Genomic DNA, 25088 nt, shown 5'->3' with positions numbered 1-25088 from the left:
TGTTTGTTGCAGGGACCCCTGAGGTCGCATGTGTGCAGGGCCTGGCTCACACTTGCCACTGCTGATGGGAAGTGTGGGTTTCTTCACCGCTGGTGCCACATGAGAGCCAGGCTCTGGGGTCACACGTGGGTTGGAATCCTGTCCCTCAGCACTTAATCAGCACAGCCTTAAACCAAGTCCTTAACCTCCCTGTGCCTCGGTTTCCTCATCTGTACAATGGCAGTCAATAGGAGAACATAACTTTATGGCGTGAGGAGCTGGTGAAACATTCGCACAAAGCGCACTGGGCAGAGCCAGGACACAGGAAATCCTCCCTGAACAACAGCTATTACAGTGATCACTGTGAGCACGCTTCCCCTCCACGAGCTGGGCAGGGGCAGTGTGGCCTGGAAGAGGACCCTGCAGCCAGCCCACCTGTTTCTGAGCCCGAACTCTTCTACATCCGAGCCTGGGAACAACAGGCAAGGGACTCAACTGCCCCATGCCTCAGTTTCCCCATCTCTATGGTAGGGGGAGGAAAGAATAGCACTCATCTCAAAGGGATGTTGTGAGGTTACATTAGTTAATACAGGAAAGCCCTGAGTCTGGTGCTTGGCACAATATGAGCACCATATGTTTGTTATTCTTCTTCCTGTAGTTACCATGGACATCCTCAGGGGTCCCCTGATCTCAGTGTCAGGTTGAGATGGGTCTGGGCAGGTTGGGGCAGCCCGGTAGGTAATACCTGAGCTGCTTAGGCCTGGAGGTCACCCCAAGGAGCCCCACAATCAGCTGTAATTGGGGCAGTCTTGCTCCACCTCCTCCCTCCCTGGGTATATCAGGGCCGGTCCAGACCCTAGGCTCTGTCTCAGCAAAGGAGGGGGCTGCACCAGGCACCATGGGGAAGGCAGTGAGTGGGGCCCGGAGTCAGGGGTCGGGGGGCTGGAGGCTGGAGGCAGGAGTTTCGGCAGGACCTGATGCCTCCCCGCTCCTCTCATCCCCAGGAGAATTACGAGATGCACTCGGTAGAGCTGGGTCCTGGCCCTGGTGGGGACATGGGAGCCAAGATGAGCAAGAAGAAGGCAGGCAGTAAAGGAGGCAAGAGGAAGGAGAAGCTGGAGAACATGAAGAAGGAGATGGAGATCGTGAGCATGGGGGAGGGGCCCGGGTCGGGGGCAGGAGTGTGGCGGGTGAGAGCTGGACAGTGACTGTCCTGCCCCCACCATGCAGAACGACCACCAGCTGTCAGTGGCGGAGCTGGAACAGAAATACCAGACCAGTGCGACCAAGGTGAGCTGGGCGCAGAGGGAGGGGTGCGTGCAGAGAAGGGGCTGGAGGGAGAGAGAGAGAGGAAGAAAAGGGAGAAATGCATTAGAGAGAAAGGGCCACATAGAGAGAGGGATGGAGTAGGAGGAGCAGATAATAAGAGGCAGAGAGGCAGAGACAGAGAGAGACAAAGAGGCAGACAAGAGAGAGAACAGGAGGGGAACACCGGGCAGGAACATTGAGGAGACTCAGTGGGGGAGGGCAGGGGGAAGGGGCAGGACAGAGGCCAGGATGGCACAGAAACAAAGAGGCACAAGACAGAAGGGGGAAGAGGGAAAGAGACAGACAGAAGAGCTACCCCCACCAAGGAGCATGTAGTGCAAGGAAAGCCCTTAGAAGCCACTGTGACCACCTGCCCTGTCCCCAGGGCCTGACTGCCAGCCTGGCCGCGGATCTGCTGCTGCGGGATGGGCCCAATGCCCTGAGGCCACCGCGTGGTACCCCTGAGTATGTCAAGTTCGCCCGGCAGCTGGCTGGTGGCCTGCAGTGCCTCATGTGGGTGGCTGCTGCCATCTGTCTCATTGCCTTTGCTATCCAGGCCAGTGAGGGGGACCTCACCACCGACGACAATGTGAGTAGCAGCTGCTGTGGGCAGACATGGGACACAGGGACTTGGAGGATATAAGACATTGAGCATGGACTCAGGACATGAGGGATACAGTCTGGGGATACAGAGACATGGAAATGCAGTTCCAAGACATAGGACATGGTGGTGGGGGGGTGAAGGACACTGGGATATGGGGCAGACCCAATGACGCAGGTCACAGGGGACACAGAGAATGTGTCTCAGATATGGAGGACCCAGGTGGGGATATAAAAACATAGAAATGCGATACTTAAGATGTGCGACTTGGGAAACAGAAGACATGGGGCAGACCAAGGGCACAGGGGACATGGGACTCAGACACAGGACACAAGGGCATAGGGACATAGGGGACACAGGACTCAGGACACAGTGCCTGGAGAGACATGAAACAGACAAAGAAGCACAGGGACAGAGAATACTGAAATGCGGGACAAGAGCACATTGGATATATGACAAGGGTCAGAACAAAGGACATGGGAACTTAGGGACATGTGGCATTGACAGGGGTTTGAAAGTCATAGGACATGTGTCCCAGATGGGGACTTAGAGGTACACAGACATGGGGAGACGTTGGACATAGGGACTTGGAATTTGGAACATGATCGTGGAGTCCACAGAATATGAAGCTTAAGATCAACAGCACACTAGCATGGAAGTGGGGACAGGAGGGCACACTTTGGGGCACAGGGCACACAGAGGTGGCACACAGATTATGAACACACAGAACATGAAACTTGTAACACAGGGACTATAGGGCATGAGAACACGAGGGGACAGAGGACAGTGGACATGTGGAGTGCAAGACTCAGGGGACGCAGGAAAGGATGCATGGTGACATGGGGCACAAGCCATGGGATATGGGGACACGGGGGATGTAGCGTTCAGGACCCAGAGGCTATGGGGTATAGGGACACAGGACAGTGGGAACACAGAGAAGCTGAATGTGGGACACGGAAAACACGGGGACAGGGGCCACAGGCCGCAGGGAACAGTGCATGTGGTTTCTAGTGGAGCAGGGAAAACCACAGGGGTGACCTCAAGAACACCATGGGACAGGGAGCAGGTGGGTGGCCTCGCGCAGGAATCTTCCAGCCCCTTCTCATCAGCCCACCTCTACCTACCTCTACGCAGCTGTACCTGGCATTGGCCCTCATCGCCGTGGTCGTGGTCACCGGCTGCTTTGGCTACTACCAGGAGTTTAAAAGCACCAACATCATTGCCAGCTTCAAGAACCTGGTGCCCCAGGTGGGTCCCCACTTCAGTGCCCGGTGTGCACTCTGGCGGGCGCAGGGAGGCACGGGGAGGCTCTTGGCGTCTGTCTGTGTGGGCCTTCCCACTAGGCCCAACCTGTTCCCAGCCCGTAGCCTCCCGCTCTCCCCGTAAGTCCTCCACAGCTCCCTCTTTGCCCCTCCCCACCTTCCCCTGCACTCAGTGACCTCTGAGTCGACCCTCCCCTCCCGCCTCAACCCTGTGCCCCTGCCCCACAGCAAGCAACTGTGATCCGAGATGGGGACAAGTTCCAGATCAATGCAGACCAGCTTGTGGTGGGCGATCTGGTGGAGATGAAGGGCGGGGACCGCGTGCCAGCGGACATCAGGATCCTCCAGGCCCAGGGCTGCAAGGTGGACAACTCCTCGCTGACTGGGGAGTCTGAGCCGCAGACCCGCTCGCCCGAGTGTACCCACGAGAGCCCCCTGGAGACCCGCAACATCGCCTTCTTCTCCACTATGTGCCTTGAGGGTCTGTGAGGTCCCTGCCCGCCCCCCAGCTGACCACGCTGCCTCCACACTCCCCACGGCTGCCTCCACTGCCCCTCTCCTGCAACGTGTTAGCCACACCGGCTGCCCACCTCGCGTGACCGCCCCCTCTTCAGGGCATCCTGCCCCTCTGTCTCCCATTACTCCCCCTGCCCCTGCAGTTCACACTGTGTGTGCACCCCCATCGCTGCCCACCCGGCCCTGAGGCGCCTTCTTGGCCCCACTGCAGGCACAGCACAGGGGCTGGTGGTGAACACGGGTGACCGCACCATCATCGGGCGCATTGCATCACTGGCATCGGGAGTAGAAAATGAGAAGACCCCCATCGCTATTGAAATCGAACATTTTGTGGACATCATCGCAGGCCTGGCCATCCTCTTCGGTGCCACGTTTTTTGTGGTGGCCATGTGCATTGGTTACACCTTCCTGCGGGCCATGGTCTTCTTCATGGCCATTGTGGTAGCCTATGTGCCCGAGGGGCTGCTGGCCACTGTCACGGTGAGTCGGGGAGATGGAAGAGAGGTGCAGAGGGCTGAGAGGCTCATCCATCTGGGTGTTCATTCATCCAGGATTGCCTCCATCGTCTCCTTATTTGTCCTGTTACCCGCTCACCTCCCACCCACGCACCTTCCCATCAGCCATCCTCCCCACCCCGCCCCTCCACCTATCCATCCATTCAGCAAATACTCACCGAGGCTAGTCTGGGCCATACCCTATACCGAACACTGAGGACTCACAGATGAAAAGGCTGCATCCTTGATCGGAGGGGACTGAGGTCCCGTGTGGGCAGCCCTCAACAGTTAGCACCCAGTCCAACACCAGCCTCAGAGGAGGTTCAGAGGACGTCTGTTTTCTGTTTGGTTGTGTTGATGAGAGAACTTAGAGAACCTCAGCCTGGGCGGCTTAGAGAGGGGCCTAGCTACGTCTGTCTGGGCAGGCTGGGGAGGTATCCCAAGTGGAAGAAAGCACAGGCCGGAAAAAACAGAGGCAAGCGAAGCATGGGTTTTACCGAGGAATGCTGTGTACACAGTACTGTGGTTGGGGTACAGGCTCCCCGTGCTGTGAGAGACGGGAAGGACTAGAATTCTAGCCCTGCGCTTCTCACACCTTCTCCCAGGTCTGCCTGTCCCTGACAGCCAAGCGACTGGCCAGCAAGAACTGTGTAGTCAAGAACCTGGAAGCAGTGGAGACACTGGGTTCCACATCGGTGATCTGCTCTGACAAGACAGGGACCCTCACTCAGAACCGCATGACTGTGTCTCATCTCTGGTTCGACAACCACATCCACTCCGCTGACACCACGGAAGACCAGTCAGGTGTGAGGGTGGGACGAGCCCGGGGCTGGGGCGGGATCTGGTAGGTGCTAGAGACCTGGAAGGGAGCTCTGAGGTTACTGAAGGGAGATGGAGAGGGGTTCCATCAGGATCGAGGCGAGGGTCTGTGAAGCTTTAGGTCTGCAAAGCGGCTTGGTATTGGGTCTCCTAAGAAACTCAGTACTGGGTCTGGAGAGAAGTCTCTGTCTGGGGGTGTGAGGAGAGGTTTGGGACCCACCCAGGTCTGGGAGGGGACCCTGTCCTGAATCAGGAGGGAAGGGCTCGGTTCTGGTATGAGAGAGCGCTGCTCCAGGCCTGGGGCCCGCGGGGAGTCCCCTCGCGGCCCCAGCCTGGACGCCTGGCATGCAGGGCAGACGTTCGACCAGTCCTCGGAGACGTGGCGGGCGCTATGCCGCGTGCTCACCCTGTGCAACCGCGCTGCCTTCAAGTCGGGCCAGGACGCGGTGCCGGTGCCCAAGGTGAGACCCAAGGGTACTCCGGGGGATCCCGGGAGCCTGGTACAGTCAGGCTCACCCCTGACACCGGCCGCCGCTTCCAGCGCATCGTGATCGGGGACGCGTCCGAGACTGCGCTGCTCAAGTTCTCGGAGCTGACCCTGGGCAACGCCATGGGCTACCGTGAGCGCTTCCCCAAAGTCTGCGAGATCCCCTTCAACTCCACCAACAAGTTCCAGGTGTGCGCCCAGTCCCGCCCAGACCCCGCCCACATGGAGGGCCCGCCCATCTCAGGCCCCACCCACACTCAGGGCTGGCCTACCGCGGGGCTTCTCTCTCACTTCCCTCCTTCTTCCAAGCCAAACCCCGCCCACAACTCCCGCTCCGCCCACAGCCACCGCCCACCCACAGCCCCAGAGGGGAGTGTTCACAGACCGCTCTCAGGCCTTACGTGGGGGTAGCTCGCAGTCCAAATCCCGTCCCGGCCCAACCCTGACCCTAATTCTATCCATTCCTTGAGCCCAGTCTCCTTACTGCGCCCCTAACCCTCAGCCTCTACCAAGGACCTTCTCAGCACGCTAGCCCCTCACCCTCCAGCCAAGCTGCACCTTCCAAGGCTCTTCCGGCTGCACCCCAGTGCGGTCACCCCCTCTTCTCCCAAGCCCCGCCCCCTTGTCCTGGCCCCTTAACACCGTCCCTTTCCTTGCCCAAAGCTGTCCATCCACACGCTGGAGGACCCGCGGGATCCCCGGCACGTGCTGGTGATGAAGGGCGCCCCCGAGCGCGTGTTGGAACGCTGTAGCTCCATCCTCATCAAGGGCCAGGAGCTGCCGCTGGACGAGCAGTGGCGTGAGGCCTTCCAGACTGCCTACCTTAGCCTGGGAGGCCTGGGTGAACGCGTGCTTGGTGAGACCCCCCAGAGCTCGGGGAGACCCCCGCAGTAGATGGTAAACCGGTCTTCGAGGAGGAGCTAGCACAGACCCTGCCCAATCTTCCCTGGCCCATCCCTGACCATGACCTTTCCCCTCCCTGGCTCACAGCTGACCTGCTCAAGTGCACACATGCACCTTTGACTTTCCCTGTCTCAGTCCTGACCCCTGTGCATCCTTGACCCAGCTCCTCCCTGCCTGTCCTCCCTGGGACCTTCCCATTCCTGACCTGACATCCCTTGATTTTTTTTCCCACGTCTTGCCCCAACCTTGACCTGCGGTTGCTTCTGCCTCCAGCTTTCAGTGTCCTCCTCCTGGCCCATTGACTTTCTTTTTCCAGTCCCTGCCTCAACTCAGGACTCCCCAATCCGTGTCCTGACCTCTGACTCCCCTCAACATTTTGTTGTGATTCCTAAATTTCCCTAACCCCTACCTCAACCCTGGAAGGCCCGAACTTATGGTTCAGTCCTGGACCTTTCATCTAACTTGTGTGGGACCGGTGGCAAGAGATGTCCCCTCTCTAGGCCTCAGTTTCCTTGTCTGCAACATGAGCATGCTGTCTCACAGGTTGGTTGTTGTAATAGACTCACATCATGTCAATCAAGTATTCAGCATCTGATGATAGTTAGGCATCTGTAGGTGCTTGGTGCAAGGGGCCTTGTTAACTTACTCACCACCTGGCTTTGCTAGAGAGGGGTCTCCCTGGACTCCTCTCTGACTTCCCTGTTTTCTGGTCAGGCTTCTGCCAGCTCTACCTGAGTGAGAAGGACTACCCGCCTGGCTACGCCTTCGACGTGGAGGCCATGAACTTTCCAACTAGTGGCCTGTGCTTTGCGGGCCTTGTGTCCATGATAGATCCACCCCGGGCCACCGTCCCTGATGCTGTGCTCAAGTGCCGCACGGCAGGCATCCGGGTATGCAACCAGGGAGGGGAGCAGGCAGGGGTGAGAACAGAGGATAGCAGTATTTGGGGGTGAGGAACTCTGTGACAGAGAACTACCTGAAAGTGGTTTGAACCAAAAAAGAAGGATATATTGATTCATGAAACTGAAAAGTACTGGGGAACGAAGCTTCAGGTATAGCTGGATCTAGGAGTTCAGTGTCGTTAGGAATTTACCTTTCTCCTTGTCTCAGTTCTACTTCTCTCTGATGGCTTTATTGTCAAGCAGTCCCTCCATTTTGGTCGACAAAGATGACCACCCCCCAGCAGCTCTAACCGACATACCACCTGTTTAGCCACCCCACAGAAAAAGAGTGCCTCTTTTGCTGCTGTCCCAGATTGGGTCACATGTTCCTCCCTGAACTAGTCACTGTGGCTAGGGGTGGGATGCCTTGGTTGGCTACGTCTGGGCTTACTTGCCCATTTTTGGGCAGAGACCTCTCTTCAACCTTGGGGGCGGGGGGGGGGGGTGGTTCCTGAAAGACTAATCAAGAGTTGAGGACCCAAGACTGAGCAAGCAACAGCCACGTCCTTCCCATGGTCTCTAAGACCCAGTGCCTATACGAGCTTGGCCCTGTTACCTCTCTAAATTTATTCCTTAGCCCCACCCCTTTGTTTACTGCTTTCCAGTCATGCCGGTCTCCCTGCTACTCCTCTGACAGTTCAGGCATGTTCACACCTCAGGGTCCTTGCACTGTCTGTTCCTGCTGCCAGGAACACTTTTCCCTCAGTTTTACATGTGGCCAACTCTCTCACCCCTTTCAGACCTCTGCTCAGATGTGCCTTTCTCAATGAGGTTTTCCCTGGACACACTTGAAATTGACACTACTTTTTCCAGCCAACATTTGCCAGCCCTTTACCCAGCTTAATTGTTCCCCTCTCCTAATATGCTGTATCATTCATTCCTTTGTTTTGTTTATTTTCTGTCTCCCACACTAGAGTGTCAGCTCCACAAGGACAGAGACTTTTACTTGCCTGCTTTGTCCCTGACATTTTCCAGGCACACAGCAGGTGGCCACGACTGGTCAAATAAGTGAATGAGTGTATCAGTAGATGTACACCAGGGAGGATGAGGAGATGTGCACCAGCCTTCAGCTGATCCGCAGGCATCAAGGGTCTGATGGTCCCCTCCTCAACAGGTGATCATGGTGACGGGTGACCACCCCATCACGGCCAAGGCCATCGCGTCCAGCGTAGGAATCATTTCAGAAGGCAGCGAGACAGTGGAGGACATCGCTGCCCGCCTCCGTGTGCCTGTGGACCAAGTTAATAAGAAGTAAGCACCTTCTGCCCTCCCTGTGGTTCTCCCCACAGCCCATATACACCGGGGCCATGGTGATGCCCTCCTACCTCCTTCCCAGGGATGCCCGTGCCTGCGTCATCAATGGCATGCAGCTGAAGGACATGGACCCGTCCGAGCTGGTGGAGGCACTGCGCACTCACCCCGAGATGGTGTTTGCTCGCACCAGTCCCCAGCAGAAGCTGGTGATTGTGGAGAGCTGCCAGCGACTGGTACGACTCTGCCGAGGAGCGCGGCCCCGTGGCCGGGCTGGCCCTGGGTGGGCCTCCCACTGACCACCCCTCACCTGCACCCACTCCCTGCAGGGTGCAATCGTGGCTGTGACAGGGGATGGCGTGAATGATTCCCCAGCCCTGAAGAAGGCAGACATCGGCGTGGCCATGGGCATTGCTGGCTCGGATGCTGCCAAAAATGCGGCTGACATGATCCTGCTGGATGACAACTTTGCCTCCATTGTGACGGGCGTGGAGCAGGGTCCGAGCTGGGTCGGAGGCTGGGGGAGGCAGTGTGGGCACAGGAGGAAGTGGGCAGCGAGGAGGCTGAGGCGTCTGCCGCACCCCCGCAGGCCGGCTGATCTTTGATAACCTGAAAAAGTCCATCGCCTACACGCTGACCAAGAACATTCCGGAGCTGACGCCGTACCTCATTTACATCACTGTCAGCGTGCCCCTGCCCCTCGGCTGCATCACTATCCTCTTCATAGAACTCTGCACTGACATCGTGAGTCTACAGCCCCAGCGCCCTCATGCATGCCACGCCCATGGACAGACATGATGGACAGAGACCCCACAAACACTCTTGAACACAACGATGCAAGATGTGTGTACAAAGACAGCCAGATGTGGACATGCAGGCAGGCAGGCAGGCAGGCAGTCCCAGACAGAACTACAGACGTAGACACTCAGGCATAGACACGTGGACTCGGAGATATTAAGACACACACACACACATCTGGTGAAAGTTGGATCACAGACAGACATCCCTCAACGACTTGGACAGATAAACACTGTCAGGCCCCAAGGCAGACAGACAGGGACGGATGCAGCCAGATGCATGGCCACATTGACTTATTTATTTGACAACACTTGCCGAAGTGCCTTCTCTGAGCCAGGCACACGTTATTTAATTTTATCCTCACAAATGCTCTGTGGGATGGGCTTTATTTACCATCCCCATTTTACTGATGAGCCAACTGAGGCATAGACAGGTTGAATGGCTTGTCCCAGGCCATACAGCTAATAAGTGGCACACTGGGATTTGAGCCTAGGTGGTCAGGTGCCTCAGGGACTCTGCTCTTGATCAGCATACTCTGCTGCCATTCGGCAGTGACGGACAGAGGGGGTAGGGGATAGGGAGAGGACACAGGGACACGGAGACAGAAGAGATGCAGAGATAGTGACAGGGAGAGATAGGAACACAGGGATACAAATGCAGAGATAGTCATAGAGAAAGAGACCAGAGACAGGGACAAAGAAACAGTAAGGGGGAGAGAGAGGGAGGGGGAAGGAGAGAGAGAGAGAGAAAACAAGAACATGCAATAGTGGAGGTAAATGCAGAAGTTTTGATGGAGGTGGACACAGATGTGGACCGGACAGGACAACACACCTTTGTTAGAGGGATGGCCCGAACATGGCTTTGTTGGAGGGGCGGGCTGAGCCTTGCTGTCTAGGCCGCTCTGCCTTCGTGGTCACCCGCCTCCTAACTTCACTCCTGTCTCTGTCCATGGCGGGGAGGGGAGGGAGAGGGGACAGGGGCTCAGGCAAACCCCTAAGCCCCCGTTCCCTCCGCTCCTGGCCAGTTCCCATCTGTGTCCCTGGCATATGAGAAAGCAGAGAGTGACATCATGCATCTGCGTCCGCGGAACCCAAAGCGTGACCGGTTGGTCAACGAGCCCCTGGCCGCCTATTCCTACTTCCAGATCGGTGAGTGCCCTTGGGGCCAGGGAGCCCATGACTCACTGCAGGGCTGCTCACCTGCCTTGGGGTCTCTAACTGGGGCTCTGGCTTGATCTGGATCCTGGAGTCTGGATTCGATCCTGGGTCTCTGCTGTTCTATGAGTCCGTGTCTGGCATGATCCCTGCCTGTGTCTCTGGCCCTGTTCTACGTGACCCTGTCTCTGGGTGTGTCTCTGTTTCTCTCTGTGCCTTGTCTCTTGTGTCTCTATTGATCTCTCTTGGGATCCTTGTCTTTGTGTCTCTCCATGTCTGTCACTGTCCATGTCCCCGTGTCTGTGTCTTTGTTCCTCTCTATGTGTATTTCTCTGTGCCCCTATCTTTCAGTGTCCTTGTCTCCCTCCATGTCTCTGTCTATGTCCCATCTCGGTCTCCCCGTGTCTCTTTGCCTCTCCCACAGGTGCCATCCAGTCATTTGCTGGCTTCACTGACTACTTTACGGCCATGGCCCAGGAGGGCTGGTTCCCGCTGCTGTGTGTGGGGCTGCGGCCGTACTGGGAGAACCACCACCTACAGGATTTGCAGGACAGCTACGGCCAGGAGTGGGTGAGCCCTTGCCCCACCCCATCCCATGGCGCCCTCATTTCCAGTGCCACCTACCTTGTGCGTGGCCCACGCTCAATCCTCCACGTGACTGAGCTCAGCCAGAGTATCCCAGACACCCAGACCCTCTGCCAGTTCTGGGCCCTTTCCTACTACCGTCTTGAGCTCCAGACTCCTGCTGCTGACGGTCACAGGTGCAGAGGTCCCCTCCCTGCCCTGCAGTGGCACTTCATCTCTGGTGTGGAACCAGGCCCCTACTCTGTTATCGTCCCTGCAACATCAACAGAGTATTTGCACGTGTGGCTGGCTTTAGTGAAGGTGTGGAGCCTGGAGAGGCTGGATCCGGTTAGCAGGTGTTTTTAGTGTGCCCTGCAGTGTTAGAGGTCAGGCTATTCCCCTCGAACTTTTGCTGTCATGGCTAAGAATGCAGACCTTGGAACCAGACTGCCTGGATTCATGGTTTTCCACAATCCCTCACATGCTGTGTGGCACTGGGCAAGTTGCTTTCCCTCTCTGTGTCTCAGTCTTCCCATCTGTAAGTGGCGATAATACCAATATCTACTTCAGGGACTTCACAGCGTGGTCCTCAGACCAACAGCATCCCCTGGGAGCTCATTTGAAGTGCAAAATTCTCCCTTTTTGAAGTGCAAAAACAGCCTGGAGGTCTGTGTTGTTGTAACCGGCCCTTCTGGGGATTCTGAGGCACCCTGAAGTGCTCCCACGGGTCTCCCTCTTAGGATTATTGCGGGGATTAAGTGAGATAATACATGTGAGACGCGTGGAATCTGAAGCAGTTAGCGTCCCTTCTACAATTAGCTGGTATTATAGTTACACTGAAGAAATGGTCTGAATAGTGGTTGCCCCTTTGATATGGGGCATGTGCTCTCTTCTCCATAGGCCCTTCTGGCCTACTTCACTCGTTTTTGCCATCTGGGCACTGGAGCCACTGGACTTTGCAAATCCTGCCCTAGGAGTCCGATTCCCTTTTCCCAGGTGCCTTCTTGTGGATGTCCGGAAGGTTCTGCATCCCTCCTTTCATCACGAAAGCAATTGCCTGACCTACCATTTGCCCAGGAGCTGACATCCAAGCTTGCAAGACCAAGATTTCTAGGCCCCACATTCTTTGGTCCTGCAAACCTGGCGGATTCTGTCTCTGTCCTCTCCCCCACTTCAGCCTCTGATGTAAGGGAAAGCAGTTAGGGGTTCAAGGCCCCAGGCTCCCCATCCGGTCTCAGGCTGCCTTTGTTCCCCTCTGGCCTGCAGACGTTCGGGCAGCGCCTGTACCAGCAGTACACCTGCTACACCGTGTTCTTCATCAGCATCGAGATGTGCCAGATCGCTGATGTCCTCATCCGCAAGACACGCCGCCTCTCTGCCTTCCAGCAGGGCTTCTTCAGGTGCCGCACGCTGGCTGGCCCCGCCCCAGCCCTGCCCCACCCTGCCCTCCAAGCCCTGGCTCCAGCTCCCACTAGACGCTGACTAGGGCTCGCTGCAGCCAGCACACGCCAGCATGGATTTGCGCATGTGCCAGTGCCAGTCATCGATAGCTGGCTCCCACCACGTGCCTCTCACCCAGCCCCTCTGTTTTCATCAGCCAAAGGGGAGGTGGGATGGGGCCAGTGTCCACTGTCGGAGCATCTCCAGCTGACCTCCTTTGACTCTGCAGTACCCTGCAGTATCTTTGACCTCCTTTGAGCCCGCAGTACCCTGCTTTCCATCTGGTCCCCAGCTCCTCAAGGCCTTTGTTCTGAGCCTGCCCCTCCTGCCCCCTGCAGGAACAGGATCCTGGTGATCGCCATCGTGTTCCAGGTCTGCATCGGCTGCTTCCTGTGCTACTGCCCCGGAATGCCCAACATCTTCAACTTCATGCCCATTCGGTGAGGGGCTGTGAGCTGTGAGAGGAGGGATGGGCACAGGGGACACAGACTTGAAGGTGTCCTTCACCTTGCCATCCTGCCTGTGCCTTCAGGTACCAGTGGTGGCTTGTCCCCATGCCCTATGGCCTCCTCATCTTCGTCTATGATGAGATCCGGAAACTTGGAGTTCGCTGTTGTCCAGGGAGTGAGTGTGGAGACCGGGGGCCTGGGGGGTGGGGGGCTGGAACACTCAGAACAGCTGTTCTGATCTTTGACCTCCAAGCCCTTGACCCCCCCATATCAATCAGCAATAACTATGCCTCAGATAAACCTCATTGGCTGTGATACTGCCACTGCACAAAACCACCACTGATCCGCTGAGCGCCTCGCTGGTGCCCATGTCCTGCCCCGGCACTGAGTCTCCTCTCTCTCTCTCCCAGGCTGGTGGGATCAGGAGCTGTACTATTAGAGGGACTGCCGCCTCCAAGCCACCCTTGCTTCCACCACAGCAGAGGTGGGAGGCACGGGACCCTCTGGGCAGCCACCAGAACACTGGGCAATCAAGAGCCCCAGCACCACCTGTGTCTGCTCCTGCAGCCCATGGCATCCCAACCTTGGCGGGACGTCCCCACTCCCCTTCCCCATCCATGGAGGGCTCACCTGGTGGCGGAGCAGTCCCTGGGCCCAGTCCTCTGAGGGGGTGGGGGGCTTCAGCAGGGAGTGGGAGCTAGCAGCTCCTGTGAAGTGGGTCCGCCCTTAGCACCCCAGGCTGGCAAGAGGGCTTGCCTGGGGCTCTTCTTCAAGCACACTTGTGTTGCGTGGTAGTAATAAACCAGCTCACGTTGACGATGCTTTTATTTTGTGCTGGGCACTGCCGTGTTTCTCACGATCCCCTCTGATCTCCCACAAGCCTACAACTCAGAAGCTACCTGTTCAGGGCCGTATCTCCAGTGCTAGGACACAACCTGGTGTGACAGTGTTCACAGGCGAGCTGGATGTGACCACAGACAGGCACCCTAAGGAGCGAGGCCTTTACCCCTCCGCTCGCCTAGTCGCCACCTCGGGGCTCTCTCCGCAGCATGCATTCTCTCTCTCCTCGGCAGGCACCTTGACAAAATGTGTCCAAGTCCTTTCCGCCTCAAGCAGCACCTCCTCCACTACCCCCCACCTCCCCGTTCACAGGGGCCTCCACTCTGGTTCCACTTGCTCACTCCTCTGCTGCTGCAGTGGGACCAACTGAGGCTAAAGTCACAGGTCCTGTCCTCACACCTCCCTCCGCTGGAAAGTTAACTCTCCAACTGCTGGACACTGCCTTGGCATCCGCTCCCCACCCCCACCCGTCCCCTTCCTCCCCTCTCTTCCTGGCTCTTTAGTATGAGCCTCTCTGAGGGGACCCCGGGCTTCTCCCTCCTCCTCACCATACGCCAACTCCCGCTGCCCCCACGGCCTGTTCTGTTTGCAGTGGTGTCCACATCTGTCTCTGGTTCCCCCACTCCACGTGGCCCAGGGATCCCCCAGTAGCCTCTGCATCCTCCTCCAAATCTGTCCCATCAGTGCGGTCCTTCTCCCTGGGAATCGTGGGGAGCCCTCGACTCCCTGCCCTTCCCTGGCCTAGAATTCTCCATGGTGCCCCCCTGCCTCTGCTGGCTTCCAGCCTCACAAGCCACCTCGATCTTATTCCAACCAATTCCTGTCTCACTGGAAAGCCAGGCCTGCTCTCTGCCCCCGAGGCCTTTACACAGGCTTTGCCACCTGCTTTCTTCCCCTTGCCGCATTCGCTCATCCTTCAGTTCTCAGCTCACATCTCTCTTCCAGGGAACCCATCCTGTCTCCCAGGCTGGGCCCCCCAGCACTGCCCTGATCTGGCCTGTGCCCCCCTCCACTTCAGGCCCAACCACTCTGGTCTGTCTCTCGAGCCCTAAAAAAGCTGGGATTATCCCACAGATAGTTGGCCATTGGCAGCAGCCCATCAGTCTCTGCTCAGCAAATAGTTGTTAAGTAATCATTTCTGCAACTTTCACTTGTCCCCATCCTTGTCAAAGGCTAGGTGGGGCACGGGATGGAGTGCTGGGAGAGAGATCCTATCAAAGACATATCCAGCTGGGCCAGGAGTGCCCATACACCCTGTGACCAGTCACTCCCCACCCCTCCAAGACACCTGTGGACCGTCTAGATGACGGACAATGAAGAGGGGGCAGAGCTAGGTGGTGGTTTCCCCACCTGAGGAGGGTAAATGCTCTCTCCGAACACACCAAGGCTCATAGCACATGTGCTTAGTGCCTTCCTAAGCCCAGGGTTAAGCAACATTATGGCAGGACCTTGACAGCCTGGAGGGAAAGAGCCTGCCTAGGGGGCACTTACCCTATCCCAGGCCTTGGGACATCCCTGTGGGAATACCAGGGCTGAGGAGCACCCTCCTGGGTGGGCAGGATTTCCATCAAGGGGAGCATAAACATGACGTTAAAGCCCCCTGCTTCTGACACAGAGCGGGAGGGAACGGGGAAGGTGGCTGCCACTAGAACAGGGAAGGGCTGGGGTGGTGTTGGGGGAAATGGAGAGCACGTGAACTTGATTAGTTGATCTGTGAGCTGGGAGGCTCCTAACCCCCTGAAATGCGCATTGTCCTCCACCACCCCACCCTACGTGCTGCCCCAAGGACACTGCCTTGACACTGAGGTATGAGACAGTTTATGTGACTGAATCCAGTTAAGACCTCTATACACAAACTTTTGGGATTTGGCAGGTGGGTGCAGAGATCCAGTCATCTTGCAGCCACAAGATAAGCCTTGTGTGTTTATAAAGTCCCTTGCTTATTAAACTTGCCACCGACCAACCTGGAGTGGCCGCCTCTTTCTTCTCCGCCCTCTGAATAATGAGGCTGGTCTCTGATTACAACTGAGAAGCTCCCAAAGAATTTGTGAAACAAGACGGCCGGGTGGGGGTGGGGGGCGCAGCATCCAGGATGTGTCCGAGTTGGGCTTCGCTGCTGTGCTAGTTGCCTCCAGTGGCCCCCGTATGCTGAGAAGACTCCAGCCGGGGTTTGACCTGAGGGCTACAGAACTGAACCAAAGCACCTCAGAGCTCAAAGTCATAAAAGTCTGCCGCCCAGAATCCAGGTGGTTGGACCACTCAGTATGCCATGTGGAGCCCCAGAAGGCTGTAAGGAGGGAGGACGCACTAACAAAGCGGGGATTTCAGATACGTCCCCTTGGCTGCCATATGAAGGGTGGATCCGAAGCGGGGATTAGGGCTGGGAGTCTGGGAGGTAAGCAGCCATGGAAGCGCCCGGGCTGTGAGGAAAAGCCTCTGAGAAATGTATTCTTTGATTCTCGCTCCCTTCTATCACCCATGCCCTGCCACTGCTCAAAGATGATCTACTGCAAGCCCTCCGTCTGTCCTGGGAAAATGAAGAGCCGGGGAACCTCTGCAGAACGCAGGACAAATCAGTGTTGGCCACTTTCCTAGCCTATCTGCCTTCGAAGCCGGAACAAAGGCCTCTAGAACCCAGTGAACATGGTATTGGTAGATGGTTCCAAAGAGAGAGAGAGATAGAAAGAGTGAGGTGGAGGCAGTAACAACTTTCCAAACACTTTACTTCACAGAAACCTGGAGGCAGGGAAAGGGCACGTGACTGTCTGAGACACCAAGCCTAGGAGTGCACGTTGACAACAGCAACATAGAGGGCCAGAGTGCTGAGGGCCAGCAGCCCTGTCACCACTGCTCGGGCCAGCAGTGCTGTCCAGCTGCCCAGGGAACAAAGGTGGACGAAGGTCCTGTAGGGAAGCATCACAATGAGGAAATGAGAATAGATAATCCACCCCCGTTTGGACCCAACCTCAACCTCAACCTCCCCCCCCAGCTCACTCCATGACAAAGGCCTTGTAGACGCTAAGGAACATCAGTAGGAGTACTGCTGGTCGGAAAGTGTGGTATAGGTCGTAGCGTGTTATCATCCAGACCTGGGCGGATGCAACGATGTAATGGACCTGCAGGGAGGCGGGAAGTCAGGGTGAGGCTTTGGGGAAGACTACAGCCACCAGCAACAGGGCGTGTGGGAGAGCAGGACTTCGTACCAGACTGATGTTGGAGTCGATGCTCATCTGGATGTACTTCCAGTCAAACTCAATGCCCCGGGCTCCAACCCAGAGGGGGATGCAGCTGAGGAAGGCAAATGGAGGGATTCTCCAGCACCCAAACCCCCTCAGCACCCAGAGTCTGAGCCCCCGCCCTCCAGCACCTCCTTAGAACCCAGGTATCCTTTCTTAGGAATCTGGGCTCCAGGCTGCTGCACACACCGGGACATAATGAGCTCGGCGGTGGCCCAGCCCAGGGCAGCAACCATGATCTTGTACTCGCCCTTGCCTGCATTCCGGGACATGACAAGGTTTAGGCCTATCAGGTCTGCCACATCCACGCTGGCCTTCATGAACTCCTGTGGGTCAGGGTTGAGGCTTGAGTGAGCACGGGTGCCAGGGGGGCCCACTCGTTCACTCCTGCCCCCTCCCTTGCCCCACGCACCCCAATGAAGTCATAGATGCCGCCTTCCCAGGTGGGAAAAAACGTGGCCAGGAACAGCATCTGAGAAGAGAAAACAAAGAGATCAGTGAAAGGGGAGGGGAATAACCCAGGTGGGATACGCAGGAAGTTAGTGTGGGTGTGGAGGGTAGAGCGCTGGGGTTCGGGGACCCTGTGGAAAGGGAGCAAGAGGCAGGCAAGGTGACAGGATCCGGGGAGACAGAGTGGAGGGGTTTGGAGTTTGGGTTCCGTGGTGGTCACGGGGGATCGGCTCAGGCACGGAGGGGCAGGAGCTAGCTACCCCGGCAGTGTCAGCAGCACTGTGTGGACCTTGGGGTTAGCTCGCGCCTCCTAAAAGTACAAAACGCTCCAGCACACAACTGAGCTTTCTCAATTTCACTAAAGTGCTACACAAAAGTTGCTTGGAGACCTCTTCCCAAGTTCCACCCCTTCCGGAGCCCGTCTTTCCAGGGTATTCTCAGGGGGACCCGGACGCCCTCACCTTGCACAGCTGCACGAAGAGGTAGGTGACCCCAGCCTGCACGCACTTCCAGAAGGCGTTGTACTCGGACCTGCAGGAGCGGGCGGTGAGGCTCGGGCCCCGCCCCGCGCCCTCCCGCCCGCGGCCGCCCCGCACTCACAGGCCGCTGCACTTGTACGTGATGAAGTAAGGGAAGTAGGCCAGGGCGAAGCAGTTCCCGAAGTGGAACAGGGTCATGGCGCCGGCCGCCCGGGCCCGCCAGAGCACGGATCTCTCCCTCCACCGGCCTGGCGCCCGAGCCCGGGCCTGACGCCCACCTGCCTCTGCCGCGACCCGCGCGGCCTTCTGGGAGCGAGGCCGGCCCGGCGCCGGCGCGCTGACGTCACGGCCCGCGACCCGCCCCCGGAGTCTGCGAGGCCCCAGTGCGCCGGCGCGGAGTCGGGTCCGGCCGCGAGGCGCTGTACCTCCGCCGCGAGGTGCTGTACCCCAGCCGCTGGCGCCGGGGGAGCGCGGTAGAGCGCGGGGCGCGCAGTGACCCCGTTGTGAGCGGCGCGGAGACACGGACGCGACAGTGAGCACTCTGTGTTTTTATTTTACAACCGGGCAGCTTCCTTCCCCGGGGGAGGCAGGAACGGGAGGTACAGGTTCAGGCCCCGGAGCCCAGGGGAGAAGAGGAGGGGACTATCCTGCTTCACCCGTCTCGGTTGAACATGTAGAGGAGCAGGTCCACCACCCGGTTGCTGTAGCCGTATTCGTTGTCGTACCTGGGGAGGGAGGAGGCGGGTCAGGGGATCCCTCCCGAGCACTCCTGGTCTCTCCCCCCAACCCCCTCCCCAATCTCTCGGACTCCTTTTACCCCTTACCAGGAAATGAGCTTCACGAAGTTGTCGTTGAGCGCGATGCCGGCTTTGGCATCGAAGACGGACGAGTGGGTATCGCTCAGAAAGTCCGTGGAGACAACCTGGGCATTCGAATTTCAAGATAAGTGTGGGTCGCCGAGCAAGGATCTCCAGGAGCTCAGGCTCCGACTCTTAGGCACGAATTGGCCATCCATTCGTCTAGAATATCTGGTGGAGCCCTGCTGTGTCCGGGTTCCGGGGACGGTGTGAGGAAAGCACACTGGGGTTTTGCCCTCTGAACGTGGCCAAAGGACTAAGAGGGCAACCGCCTTTATGCTGCACCAGAGTCACGTCTCGGTAAGGATGCAGGCACTTAGAGCCGGCCAGCACATAGGCCCTCTCCGAGGGGAGGTGGTCAGGCTGGGTCTGGCTGTCTAGGAGGATCTGGTCAACTCAGGCCTTCAGCGGTGCCTGAGGTGGGAGGAGCTACAACACAGAGGCCCTGAGGCCTTGGGCCTCGGGTGGTGTTAAGGCCATAGAAGAAGGTGTTGGGGGGGAGGGACGTATGCGATCTGATTTGCTTAGAATGAGGTCCTGGTGGCTATGTGAGTGGGCCTGTAGGAACTGAAGTGCAGAGGCAGCACCAAAGGTGGGTGGGTGTACAGAGATGGCATGACTGGGAGCAATGGGATGGTGAGCCTGCCCTAAGTAAGTGTTGAAAAATGGGAGCCATTGTCTTGTTCACTAAGCATGTATTGATCACCTGCTGTGTGCCAGACCCTGGGAAGATGGCTGGAGCCACAGAGGTGAAAAGATAGTCCCAAAGTCTGTGCTTTCTTCTGCACATGCTAGCAGTGACAGCAGTGACTATGAAATGAAATTTCAGGTAAGAGAAAGGGCCAGAAAGAGAATATCTTATTGAGGATAGATAGAGACTTGGAGGTGAGGGCAGACTGTGTGGCCACCTGGAAGAAAAGCTGTCCACACCAGAGGAATGGCAAGTGCAAAGACCCTGAGGCAGGGAAAGCAGACCTTCCCAGCCCTGCAGTCCCTATCTTGATATGTTGTGAGCAGGTCTTTGGCAAGTGGGAAGTCACATTTCCTCCTCAGAGGGCTCCTCCCGGGGTCCCCCTCCTCAGCCCTTACCTCATCCTCGGTGTAGGCAAGGATGCCAGCCAGGGGTCCCTTGGCTGCTGCTTTTATGGCATCCTTGATGGCCTGGTATGAGGTAGGCTGGGCCAGGCGGCAGGTCAGGTCCACAACAGATACGTCTGGGGTTGGCACCCGGAATGCCATTCCCGTCAGCTTCCTGGAGAATCCCACATTAGGGGTGGGAGTCAGAACCCAGAGACTTTTCCATCTATCCCTCACTGTGTCTGCTTTCCCCTTGGTAGACACCTCAAGGGGTCATCATACCCTTTGAGGGCTGGGATGACTTTGCCCACGGCCTTGGCAGCCCCTGTGGAGCCTGGGATGATGTTCTGGTGGGCACCCCGTCCGTCTCTCCAGGCCTTCTTCGATGGCCCGTCCACTGTCTTCTGGGTAGCAGTGTAGGAGTGAATTGTGGTCTTGGAGAGGAAGAGGGCTGAGGTGAGGCCTTCTTTCTCCTTAGCTCCCATGCCTCTTTCTCCCAGGCCTGAGGCGGTAACCCAGGTGTGGAGGCTGGGGGAGGGGGAGAGCACCACCACAGGCCACAGGAGGGTCTAGCCTTGTCTGCAAGCTGCAGTGTTTAAGAGGCTCCTCCTCCCCAAACCAATCTCCCCCTGTTAACACCACACACTAAGCAAGTCCTTGGAGAAAGATGTAGGGTTTCCCTGCCCTCCCTCCTGCCTCAGCCCCTCTCCAGCTCACCATTAGCCCTTCCACGATTCCAAATCGCTCATGGATGACCTTGGCAAGGGGGGCCAGGCAGTTGGTGGTGCAGGACGCGTTGCTGAAATGGCCCAGGGATGCAAGGCACCGGGAGGTGAGTTGCAGAGCCAGCCCTACCCCTCACCTCTTGGTTTATGCACACAGGCCTGGTTTTGTGAAAGTCAGGAGGGGGAGGGGAGGGGTCACTAGTGCAGGTGCACCAGAGGTGCAGGGACCACCAGAGGTGCGGCCAGAGCGGCTCACCAGACATGTTCTCCAGGAGTCCTGCCCTTCTAAGTCTCAGGGCAATGTTAACAGCATGCTGTGAAGGCTTTGGGAAGGGCGATGTGAAAGCAGCACCAGGGGCTGTTGGGAGTAGGGGTGAAGAGGCTGGCACGTCGTCTGCGTGCCACCCACACACTTCAGAACGTTGCTGCCCATTACCTGACAATTTTCATGGAGCCAGGGTTATAGTTGGTCTCGTTCACCCCCATGACAAACATGGGTGCGTCTGGTGAGGGTGCACAGATTATCACGCGCGAGGCACCTGCCTCAATGTGTTTCTAGAGAAGGAGCACAGGTGTCAGGAGGCACATCCGAGTATCACCCCCAGCCAGCCCGCCCCAGGCACCCGTCCCCCACTTACCGAAGCTTCCTCTAAGGACAGGTACACACCCGTAGACTCCACCACATAGGGGCTCCCCACAGACTTCCAGGGGATGTCTCTGGGCTGCTTGCTGTGGAGGGTGGTGGCGGGGGAGTCAGTCTGTCCCTGCGTGGCCTTGCCTTCACAGTCATGGCCTTCACTGTTCAAAAGGCTGCCCAGACGCCTTTCCTGCCTGGCCTGTGGCCGTCTCTTCTCCCGACCCCATACCTAGCTGTCCCGACGGATTCCACCCTGCTGGTCTTGCCTTTCATCACTAACCCCACCTTGCGGGCCTCTTTCCTTGACTCTACCATGCCTGCTATGCCTGGGTCCAAGCTGCTGCCTTTGTGACCCAAGTCCCCCCAGGGGGACCCTCCCCGACTGTTCCCAGCCAGGTCAGGCCCGTTCTACATATGCTGACCAGAATGTGGGCCCCGGGAGGGTGTGGCCTGCCCTGCTGCTTCTGGTTCCCAGCCCTGACAGTCTCCCCACGGCCATCCTCGTCCCCCTTGGCCTGCACCAGGAGCCTGGTGTGCGAGGCTGGGCAAGTCTCTGAAGACACGTTACATCCCCCGGATCCCAGGGGAGAACTGAACAGTGACTGACTAGTAGTTTACATTTGAAAGTAAAGGAGATTCTGTTTCCTGTTTGAGGAGCTCACATTTCCACTGGATAGCTAAAGTTTGTATTTGAAACATCAAACATCTAGTGTTTGGGGTTTTCTACTTGGCTTTAGCCAACAAGTGATAAATGAATAAACTGTATACCGGTTTTTTTTCCTTCAAGGGGTTTATCACAACAGTGGTTTTTTCTTCTGTGATTGTTTGTTAGCATCTGTCTTGTTTTCTAGACCACTCTGTACTACTGAGTCTGCACCCTCCAGAGGGTTTCAGTGTTGGGGGGGTTGTTAACCATTCTGCACATCTGCCATGTGCTCTGTTCTCAGTGCTCTACCTGTATTGAACTCCTTTAACCCTGGAGACCTGAGGAGTAAGTATTGTTATTCGCATTTCCAGAGGAGCCAGCACCCGGGCAGAGGGGAGGAGAGTGGGAGGCGGAGCTGGCTGGGGGGCAGGCCGGTTGGCCTTGGAGGCACCAGGAAAATGAACAGTGGCTGAACGACCAAATGAACGAGGTGCTTCCCATCTCCCGGGACCACTGCACGTGGTGCTCTCTGGTCATCTCTTTCTTGTCAGGTCACACTTGGCCCACCGGCTCTTCTCTGCTTCCCTTTTCCTGCCTTCCAAGTTGCGGTGGAGGGGGGAGCACTTCATATTCCTCCGCCATTGCCGAGTTGGCATCCCGGGAGACCCCCAGCCCCTTTTCTAGGCTGTCACAAGCCCTGCCTTCCTGCCCAGAGGGCTGTTTTGAGGATTCTGTTCATTCTTCAGGGAAGTACGGAGCCTACCCAGAGCCAGGGTCTGCGTCTGCAGTGTCAAAGCCGTAATGGCAACGAAAAGCAAGAGGGCCCTTCCTGCGAGAAGGGTGTGGCTTTGTGGACAAGCCCCCTTCCCAGTGTCCCCACACACCTGTTAATTCCGGCCGTACTGCCTGCTACCGCTGTGGTGGGTATGAGCATCATCCCCAGCAGGTACTGTAGAACACAGGCTAGGACAAGCTCAATCTCTCGCCCAAGGTCACCCCACTAGGAAGGGGTGAAGTGGGGGTAAAGCACACAAGCAGCATGGCTTGTGCCAAGTTCCTGGAGAGCATCCACAGTGCAGTGAAGGAGCGGGCAAACAGGGAAGAGCTGCCGGAGTCACCAGGTAAGGCAGCACCCGAGTGCTGGGTGCACACCGAGGAGGGGGCAGCTCTGTGGGCATGGGGAAGGCAGGAGAGGGCCCCAGGCGGCGGAAGTGCCAGGCTGATCAAGGAGTGGACACAGGATGTCTGAGCAGTGACTGCTCTGCTGGAATTGTGTTGGGGGTTACGAATTCAAACTTAGCTCAGGCAGCTTACACTAGGGGGGGCTCTGCAGTCTCGCCTCCACCCGCAGTCCTCCGCATCCAGCCCTGAGCGCATCCAGCCCTGAGCGCCTCGTCACCAGCCCTCCTGCCCCACGCGCATAAACACTGAGGGGCTGGGAGTGGCTGTGTGGGCGGGAAGGCCAGGAGCACACGTGCCAGCACGTGGGACAGTCTCAAGCAGCAGCAGGGCCAACAGTGGCTTCTAATTTACATTAGAAAGTACGGTTATGTACAGCCCCTCTGGAAAACAGTGTGGAGGTTCCTCAGGAAACTAACAATAGAACTCCCCTATGACCCAGCATTAGCACTGCTAGGAATTTACCCAAGGGATACAGAAATGCTGAGGCATAGGAGCACGTGTACCCCAATGTTCATAGCAGCACTCTCCACAATAGCTAAAACATGGAAAGAGCCTAAGTGTCCATCAACAGATGAATGGATCAAGAAGACGTGGTTTATCTATACCATGGAATGCTACACGGCAATGAGAAACAATGAAATCTGGCCACGTGTAGCAACATGGATGGACCTTGAGGGTGTTATGCTGAGCGAAATAAGTCAGGCAGAGAAGGACAAATATCATATGTTTGCATGTATAGGAGGATTAGGAGGAACTTGACGGAGGAACAAGGGGGAGAAGAAGGGCGGAAATGGGGGAAAGGGAGAGAGGCAAACCATGAGAGACTCTTGAATGCTGACAAAAACTGAGGACTGATGAATGGGGGGGAAGGGGGGATGGGCATGGAGGAGGACACTTGTGGGGATGAGCACTGGGTGTTATGTGGAAACTAATTTGACAATAAACTATTTGTAAAAAAAAAAAAAAGTACGGTTATGGTTTCCCATTTTATAAATTCAAAATTTTTTTGTCTTGAAAGTGTTTATATTTGAAAGCATATTAAATATCTCACACTATAGCTTTTGATTTACAGATTCTAAACCTATCTTTCAATGGCAGGAAGGGTACTGATGTCAGCATGAACCATGTGAAATGGGTACTAAGAGGTCGGCATTGCCCAGGTGTAAGAGGTGCTCGTTTAGGGTCCCAAGAGCTGGATGGCCAGCTTGGCTGGGAGGACATGGAAAGGCAGGGGGGAGCGAATAGTGTTGGCGTCCCCATCAAGAGCTGGGATTTTATCCACAGCGGGATGGGAAGCCATTGGAGGATTTAAGTAGGGGAGTTATCAAGTTCAGGTGATGTTTTTAAAAGGCTTCTGTGGCTGCTGTGTAGGACCGAGTGCAAGTGGCTGGCTAGGTAGTGGTGCCATTTCCTGGAAAGGGAGACGAGTAGGTGTGTGGGTCAAAGGAGAATCAGAAGTTGAGTGTTAAACATATCGAGTTGCTATGCCTGTGAGAAAACATGTAAATGTGTGTTAAATAAAAAGTATTTAGAGTGGGTCACCTTTCTCAATTAGTGCTTTCACACCATTTTAGGGATAAGGGACTTCTCAGACTCCCTCGAGCCCTGTACCCTGAGACCTGTGAACACACAATTTGAGGGGTTCCTGGCCCCACACAAGGAGCTGGAATCCATCTAGTGATCTCTACAGCTCCTGCATTAATATGCTGCAGGCACGCATCACATAGCACCCCTTACCTCTGGAAGACGGTGATCTCCTTGTTGTCTATGACCAGCTGTCCGTTCTTCAACTCCACAGTCCCCTTGTACCGGCCATGGGTGGAGTCATATTTAAACATGTACACCTGTGGGAGACTCCAGCCTTGAGTGGCAGGGGTGGAGTGGGCATCCCAAGGGTGTCCCCATCTCGGTGAAGGAGCCACATGGCATCTGGGAGCCTTCCATGGAGCTCTCCTGACCCCCCCCCCCCCCCCCCCCCCCCCCCCCCCCCCCC

At 56.8% G+C, this 25088-nt stretch overlaps 3 protein-coding genes across 3 annotated transcripts in view; 1 reads left to right on the top strand and 2 right to left on the bottom strand.

Moving 5' to 3' along the window:
• The first annotated feature begins 877 nt into the window (after positions 1–877).
• Positions 878–13782, top strand: ATP4A (ATPase H+/K+ transporting subunit alpha). Its single transcript, XM_039249588.1, has 22 exons — positions 878–889; positions 984–1124; positions 1210–1269; positions 1673–1876; positions 3023–3136; positions 3379–3631; positions 3878–4146; positions 4766–4964; positions 5331–5440; positions 5521–5655; positions 6130–6322; positions 7084–7259; positions 8425–8561; positions 8647–8797; positions 8891–9059; positions 9151–9305; positions 10384–10507; positions 10938–11083; positions 12344–12477; positions 12856–12957; positions 13050–13141; positions 13377–13782. Exons 1-22 carry the CDS (start codon positions 878–880, stop codon positions 13403–13405), a joined length of 3105 nt encoding a protein of 1034 aa, XP_039105519.1. The 3' UTR covers positions 13406–13782.
• A 2729-nt stretch (positions 13783–16511) lies between these two features.
• TMEM147 (transmembrane protein 147) lies at positions 16512–18289 on the bottom strand. The gene is made up of 7 exons (XM_039249608.1): positions 18093–18289; positions 17954–18023; positions 17455–17514; positions 17232–17368; positions 17010–17094; positions 16801–16922; positions 16512–16709 (listed from the first exon to the last, which is right to left on the bottom strand). The coding sequence occupies exons 1-7, from the start codon at positions 18167–18169 to the stop codon at positions 16586–16588; spliced, it is 675 nt and encodes a 224-aa protein (XP_039105539.1). The 5' UTR covers positions 18170–18289; the 3' UTR covers positions 16512–16585.
• A 214-nt stretch (positions 18290–18503) lies between these two features.
• The window catches only part of GAPDHS (glyceraldehyde-3-phosphate dehydrogenase, spermatogenic), a 14411-nt gene continuing 7826 nt past the window's right edge, over positions 18504–25088 (bottom strand). Inside the window, exons 4-11 of the mRNA XM_039249633.1 lie at positions 24833–24939; positions 21269–21359; positions 21067–21185; positions 20623–20704; positions 20188–20339; positions 19918–20080; positions 18796–18893; positions 18504–18696 (exon numbers count right to left, since the gene is read on the bottom strand). Coding sequence (XP_039105564.1) covers positions 18624–18696; positions 18796–18893; positions 19918–20080; positions 20188–20339; positions 20623–20704; positions 21067–21185; positions 21269–21359; positions 24833–24939 — 885 coding nt within the window. The 3' untranslated portion in view covers positions 18504–18623. The remainder of the gene's footprint in view (positions 18697–18795; positions 18894–19917; positions 20081–20187; positions 20340–20622; positions 20705–21066; positions 21186–21268; positions 21360–24832; positions 24940–25088) is intronic.

This window comes from Hyaena hyaena, unplaced genomic scaffold, assembly GCF_003009895.1.
Source record: "Hyaena hyaena isolate Hyena2069 unplaced genomic scaffold, ASM300989v1 scaffold_345, whole genome shotgun sequence".
Lineage (NCBI taxonomy): Eukaryota > Metazoa > Chordata > Mammalia > Carnivora > Hyaenidae > Hyaena > Hyaena hyaena.
This window is presented reverse-complemented; position numbering and strand designations above follow the sequence as displayed.

Coding starts and splice junctions, on each gene's coding strand:
- ATP4A (XM_039249588.1), top strand. Junction 10,508..10,937: donor CTATTCCTACTTCCAGATCG/GTGAGTGCCCTT, acceptor CCTCTCCCACAG/GTGCCATCCAGTCATTTGCT. Junction 13,142..13,376: donor AGTTCGCTGTTGTCCAGGGA/GTGAGTGTGGAG, acceptor TCTCTCTCCCAG/GCTGGTGGGATCAGGAGCTG.
- TMEM147 (XM_039249608.1), bottom strand. CDS start 18,169: ATGACCCTGTTCCACTTCGGGAACTGCTTCGCCCTGGCCTACTTCCCT. Junction 16,923..17,009: donor TCGACTCCAACATCAGTCTG/GTACGAAGTCCT, acceptor GCCTCCCTGCAG/GTCCATTACATCGTTGCATC. Junction 16,710..16,800: donor TACAAGGCCTTTGTCATGGA/GTGAGCTGGGGG, acceptor GCTTCCCTACAG/GACCTTCGTCCACCTTTGTT.